The sequence below is a fragment of the Stegastes partitus genome, unplaced genomic scaffold, assembly GCF_000690725.1.
Source record: "Stegastes partitus isolate 25-593 unplaced genomic scaffold, Stegastes_partitus-1.0.2 Scaffold484, whole genome shotgun sequence".
Taxonomy (NCBI): Eukaryota; Metazoa; Chordata; class Actinopteri; family Pomacentridae; genus Stegastes; species Stegastes partitus.
Genome location: NW_007578215.1, coordinates 383,224 through 390,335, shown reverse-complemented (window position 1 = coordinate 390,335; position 7,112 = coordinate 383,224). Strand labels below are relative to the sequence as shown.

The window sequence follows — 7,112 nt, the reverse complement described above, 5'->3', positions numbered from 1 at the left end:
TTTAACGCATTTATTAAATACAGCGCACAGAGGCGGTCGGGTTTTGCGCGCAGCTCCGGTGCTTCGGCCGGTGTTCGGTTTGTCCCGCGGCCCTGAAGGCATCAGCGGCTGCGGGGGCGGAGTTTAGAAAAGCCCCGCCGTGAGTCATGATCGTCCTAAACGCTCCAGACAGCAGCGATGATCCCGCAGAGCCGCTCTGAGCCCGGACGGCAGCACCGAACCCGCTGGTAAACACCGTCAAACAACAGCCGCACCATGTCGGTACCGCCGCTGTGACTCCACCTCCCGCCGGCATCCATGGTCTATTTCCCGGGGATGCAAGCCGAGGCGCGCAGCGTCAAGCCCGGACAGCTGGTCGAGATGTTTGACTCGTCGTGGAGGGTGCGGAACATTTGGGACGGGGTGAGGCTGGAGGTGGTGGAGGACCGCAGCCCGGTGGTGCTGCACAGCTTCACCCACCTGGACCCGGACCTGCCGCTGCTGGAGGTGAGCGGAGCCGCGGAGCCCCGGTGGCTGCTGCTGCTGCTGCTGCTGCTGCCGGGGTGGTGTTGTGATGATCCGGTGCTCAGGCGGGGATTTCAGGGGGGATGCGGGGGATGCGACCCGAACAGTGTTTACAGCGTGTGCGTGCAAAAATAGAAAGACGCAAAGAATAGCTTCTGTTTGACTTTGAAAACGCGCTGTACATGTGCAAGGCTTCGTTTTTATTCACCATAGATTCGTGCACAAGAATTCAGCAGAACACAGAGAAGTGTCGAGTCATTGTGCCTGGGTTTTATATTTTCATCCTCAAACTGGTGCGTACATGCTCACCAGGATGCAGGAAAACTGATGCTTGGAGCTCAACGTTTCCACTTTTAGCTATTTTGGGATGGATCCGAGATAAAGCCAGGCTTTGAGCACTCAGGGTGTCTGATTTTGTGTTTTCGATCAATTCAAGTCAATATAAATGGATGCATACATTTTCACCAGGATGCAGAGATGTTGAGTCATTGTGCCAGAATTTAATGTTTCCAGCTATAAACTGGTGCATAAGATTTCACCAGAATGCTGGAAAGTAGATGTTTCATGCTCCAAATTTCCAATTTTAGCTCATTTTTTGGCATGGATCCAAGATGAAGTCCAGTTTTGAGGGTTCAGGGTGTCGAATTTTACTTCTACTAATTCTACTGTAAGTTTGTGCCTAAAATGACACCAGAATGCAGAAAAAAAAGTGTGTTTTATGCTCAGAATGTCTGCTTTTTGCCCATTATTTGTGAATCCAACATAAAAACAGGTTGTGAGTGTGGAATTTAGTGTTTTAAATCATAAGTTGGTGCATACATTTAGAGGAAAGTAGGTGTTTTATGCTCAAAATTTTCCACTTAGATCCCAGTTTACACTCTTGAAACAGTTTTTGGGGGTCCAGGGTGTCGGATTTTGTGTCTTCAGCTGTGAATTGTTGCACAGAAATTCAACATAATGCAGTGATGTACGTGTTGTGTCTTAGAATTTAGTGTTTTCCACCATAAATTGGTGCATAAAATTACACCAGAATGCAGGAAAATAAGTGTTTCATGCTCAAAATGTTCCACTTAGACCCCATTTGGTAACATTAGAACATGTTATGAGTATCCAAGGTGTAGAATTTTGAGTTTTCCGCCATAAATCGATGCTTAAATGACCCCAGAATGCAGGAAAGTAAGAGTTTCATGTCAGAAATGTTCCACTCAGACCCCATTTTTGCTCATTTTCGGGTGGATCCATAACTCAAACATGTTTTGACTGTTGGGGGACTCGATTCCAACCACATAACATACTTTCTTTTAAACAAATGACCCATAAAAACAGAGAGATAAACATTACATCACTCCTTCTAAGCCCTCCGTCTTGTCTTGTATACGTCAGCCGATGAAATGTGACATAATCCTTCATTACATATGGAGCCCATAAAGCCTCGTTGTGATCACACGGACACCGTTTAAACAGATTATAACTGTGAAATTGCTGAGTGGCTGGAAAGTCCAGGGAGTTTTTGGTGGTTGTGCAGCTTCGCGGATTCATCACGTGTCGATGAATGTAAGAAATCAAGTGAAATTGAAAGAAAGCGCCGCTGCTGCAAACGATATGGTTACAGGATGACTTGCTGTTTTTTTTTTTATTGTTGTTGAAGCTTTCACTCCTCCCTCTGCACACTCATCCGCTGACTGCATGCCAACTGAAACCTTCACGCTGCAACCGAGTCACACCTCGAGCCAAATTAGTAATTTTGAAGATTGATATTAGTCGTATTCGTCTTTGTGTTCATCAGATCGGCGTCGCGGTTCAGACAGAATACAGTAAATCAGTCGCATCCTCAACTGGAATTGCGTCTCGCTGCCGCAGAACAGTCATCGTGTGGTCGGTTAAATGTCAAAAAAATGCCAAAAAATATGCAGAAAAATTCCCCCAAATCAAGTTGACATATTCACATTGCTTGATTGGTCATATATTTATAGGTTGCCATCATAAAATACAAAACAACCTGTACATTTTCATACATTTCGCTGATAAAATTGCATTTCCTTACAAAATAGTCACTGATTAGTTTTGTATTGGTGCCTAATCGATTAATTTGCTGCTCTACTGTGCTACAAAAAAACGTTAATGCTGGTTTATTACACATTATATGTCTGTACAGTGGAGAAAATACACATATAAATCCACTGAGTTTGGAAAATTCTGAGTTTTAATTACAGAAAATGTTAATTTATTATCTTTCAATGTGTACATTATTCTCTGAAGTAATTGATTACCTCTAAAAATGTTTAGTAATAGTGTAAAATAACCATTTTAGACGCCAATTAACCGTCATAAGCAAATGTTTTGAGTTTAATTTCTTATGAAACTGAGCAAAGCAGCAGATATTTACATTTTAGTGGCTGTAACTTCTCAATTTTAGCATTTTTGCTTGAAGAAAATATCTGTAGTTGATTTATTTTCTGTTTCAGCTCGACTGGGGTTGAACTGTAAGGGCTTGTTCATTATATATACACAATAGATGTGTATAATTATGTTACATAAATGTGCCTTTAGTGCGAAAAATCAGTTTCAGCTGACGTAAATGCACATGTCCTGGAAATTCTCAGCACTACTTGTAACTGACATGTCGCATAGAGCTGCAGCTGACGATTATTATCAATTAATCTGTATTTATTTATTGTCTTGATTCAGTGGTTCATTGTGACAAAAGCACAATATACTGACTAAAAGCACAACCTGATGTATTTGCAGCACTTTTACTGTCAATTAACAGTGAAAACCCAAAGGAAATGTAGTTTAGCATCATTTAAGACTGAACAAAACTCGCAAATATTCCCATTTAAAAGGCTGGAACTATTGATTTTTGCTGAGTTTTCAGTTTGTTTTAGTGATTAATCATTCAACAGGAAAGCTTGTTGGTTCCAGCTCTGCTGTGATTGCTGGGGAGTCTTTGTGAGGGTTAGTGTCGCTGAACTGAGTGGATAGTTTGTCTTTAAAATGTAGAATTGTGTTTCCCAGTGTGTCACGTTTTGTCCACAACTCAAAGGTATTCAGTTTAGTGTCATAGAGGAGGAAAGAAACCAGAAAATATTCCATTTTGTGAAGCCGAAATCAGAGAATTTAGACTTTTAGTTGCAGATTAATTGAAAAGTTCACAGCTGTAATAGATTAATTGTTGCAGGTGTAGCACAAAACCTTTATTTCAAACTCTGTAATTCACCACATTATGCACATTTACTGTGTCTTACTCTGCAAAAACATGCAGTCGATAGTAACTATGGCTCTTTCTTCCTTATTTGTGGTTGTGTTTTGTATCTACGACACTTTTTTTATTTCCTCCTCTTTAGCCCGAAGATGAAGTTTGAAAAAAAAAAAAGTGCACGGTTGTCCAGGACACGTCTTATTTATAGATCAAAACAAAAGGAAATGTAGTTTAATGTCACGTAAGACTGAGAAAACTAGCAAATGTTCATATTTAAGACGCTTTGTGAGGGCTGCAGCTAGTGGTTATTGTCACTGTCAACACATTGATCAGATATTTTGTCTATAAAATGGTGAAAAATGTTGATTAGTGTTTCCTAGTGTGTCTTGTTTTGCACACAATCCGAAGATGTTTACTGTAATAAAGGGAAACAGGGTTTTGTAAAGCTGGAATTAGTAAATTTTGACTTTCAGTTGCCAATTAATTCCAACATTCACGGCTAATTGGTTAGTCGTTGCGACTCTGTAATTCATCGCTTTGTGCAAATGTGTTGTATCTTACACTGCAGTGGCTGTGTTTTATATCTATAATGTTGTTTTCTTTTTCCGTCCTCTTCCGCCCAGTTTGTACAAATGTCCTGTTTTCTGGATTACGTGCTCCAGTTTTGTCCCGAACATTCGATCGGATGAGGAGGGAGGATGACTAATCATATTTATTGCTCTTACATAAACCCCGGGGCGTCGTTATAGCTGATACCGCATGCAGACGACGTTCTCTGTTCCCGGATAAATGTTCTCCTCCTGACTTTCTGCTGTCATCGGTCGGACAAGTCGGTTATTAAACCCTCCTCGTCCTGTTCGGGTCCCTCGGCTCCGACCAGCTAGCCTGCTCCGTTCGCTCTCTCTGCTCTAATCTAATCCTCTCCTCTAACACAATTACCTAATGCCTAATCCCCCTCCTGCACAGGCCGAGGGGTTTCCTCACAATCGCCGCCTTTCTTCCCGCTGCCGCCGGTTATTTGATGCCGGGCTTCGGTTACACGTTTGAAGGGTCACCGCGGTTGGATTCGGTTATTTGTTGATCCCTCCGGCTCCACGTAACCCACGTCAGCCCGTATGCACTGTGTCATATAACTGAGAGGTACAGTTACAGCTGTGGAGAATGACTCTGCGACTTTTTCACATTGTTAAACTTAACAAAAGGTGTGAAAAGCTGTTAAAAAAAAAACAAAAAAACTGGGTCTACGTCGGTGTTTGGAAGCTGCACTTGTCCTCGTTTTTGAATTCATATCCCGACTAAACTGCTGCAGTCACTTTCCACCATTATTACAACTGAAAAGGAACATTTTTGGTATGTTTTTAATTAAACCTTATTAGTTTTTCTTATAAAATATCAAAAAACTTGCATGTTTTGTCAAAAAAAAACCAACAAATTGATCCATTAAAGGTGCAGTGGGCGATAAAGACGCACAAACTTGATTCTAATCGCGACCAAACATGTGCAGAAGCCTTTTTCAAAATTATTTATGTAAAATTTGGCTCAGTTGGTGTCATTTCAGGCTGCGGTGTTCTTGCATCGACTCAGACTTCGTTAAGAGTTTGCTTATTTGTTATTTCGGACCCAAAACTAAGTTCTGTAAAAATCTTGAGGCAGAAGTTTTAAGAATTTCATATTTTTTAGGACCGTTTTCGCTCAGTATCTCCGCAAATTTAACTCCCACAGCCATGAAAAGACAAAATAGTTCACAGCACATTGCCTACAAACGAGTCCACATCATCATCTTGCGATGTGAAATGGTGAGAAACTGTCATACTTTAAATTCTACTGATGTTAGAGCCTCAAAAGTTGGTGAAATGGCGACCAACGACTATATTTTTAATAGAAAAGTGGATCCATCCATATAGAAACACTTACAGGAGCAGTGTTTTTCCATTTTAAGCGCCAATAATTAAAAATCTGTGCTCTGCTGGAGCCATTTAATCGTTTAGACCTGCTAGGAACTATTTTGTCCTCATCAGCGTTCATGGTTGTTTCATGTTCTGGACATATTGAACCCTTAAAATGGCGTAAATACAAAAATTCTCAAAATTTGGCCATACGTTTTCAAGATTACAAACACGTGGAAGCGTTCAGTGCCAGATTTTGATCATTAAAAAGTAGCATAGTAGTATGAAAAAGTACTGATATCCAGTTTGCTATCATGTGTGACGAAGCAATAGTTCCCTCAGTTGAGTTTTTGCAGTTTAAAGCCAACTTCAGGGCCCCAAATTGATGGAAAAGTGCATTAAATGTAGTATTTGAGGCTCAAAATTCATGTTTTTCTCCCTAAAGTTTAAATGAAATTCACATCAATGCTGACAGTTCCTAAACTGACCAACTACGTCCGAGCACGGCGTGTTTAATCCGTGTTTTCCGACAGCTTTGTTTGACTTTATGTAACCCCCGTACTCCCGCTGTAATCTTATTTTCCCGGGAGCCAAGAAACCTGAAGTAAGAAAGCCACCATCAAACATTGTACAACAGCTTTCATTCAGGCTCCAAATACTCAGATGCAGTCCAGCAGGATTAGAGGCCAAATGTATGTAAAGCACTCTCGAACAAAGAAGAGGCTGCTGATGCTTATTGAGTCTTTCTCAAGAGGCCGTAAACAGCAAAAGTGTCAGTCGGACATCAAAGACGGAGGCCTGCAGCTCCCGGAGCAGTGGCAATCTGCTGGATAACAGAGTTCCTTTTGTTTCCGAGACTCCCGAACCGATTCGGTTTCGGCTCTATTTTAGGAAGCCAGCGACAACGAAATCGGAGTCGCAGTTAACGGTAGCGTTTGTTGCTATCAGCGCTAACGTTGACTCACATAAACAGTCCGACACGAGTGACATGACAACACGGTGCAGCTGCAGTTATCCCACACGGAAGGAACAATCTCATGCATACAATCGCAAACAAGACGGAATATCTGGTTACACAAACAGAACAGTTGGGTTCTGCTGGACGTCTCGGTCTCTATTTTTGTCCGTGTGACCCAGATTTACGGTGAAAAATGTGACTTGTGAGTCGGTTTGCAGGTGTTGCGTCGGGTCGCGGTCGAGAGAGATGGGCTCCGTTTTAAAAACTTGTGGAAGTTTGGTTTGGAGGAACGAGTCGGCACAGAGGAGCTTTTGTTCATTTCTTAGAAAGTAGCAGAGTACGGTGTAAAAAAATGTTAAAAAAGCATCAGTTTGCATCAGTCTTTTTCAGTGAAATTAAGTTCAACCAACAAACTATTTTGAGTCAAGGGAACTAATTTTGCTTTAAGATTGGTTACTCACAAAAAATAGGTTCTTCCAACTAGTATTTTGACATTATTTTGAAGAAATGTACTTAATTGCCATAAAAAGAAACTTGCGCCAGTTTGATTTCTACAGTTTTCTCG

General features: G+C 41.3%; 1 protein-coding gene across 1 annotated transcript in view; it reads left to right on the top strand.

Annotated features, from left to right (window-relative positions):
• The first annotated feature begins 201 nt into the window (after positions 1–201).
• Positions 202–7,112, top strand: part of LOC103361056 (ral guanine nucleotide dissociation stimulator) — a 36,629-nt gene continuing 29,718 nt past the window's right edge. Inside the window, exon 1 of the mRNA XM_008287048.1 lies at positions 202–486. Within this exon, the coding sequence (XP_008285270.1) occupies positions 298–486 (189 nt within the window). The 5' untranslated portion in view covers positions 202–297. The remainder of the gene's footprint in view (positions 487–7,112) is intronic.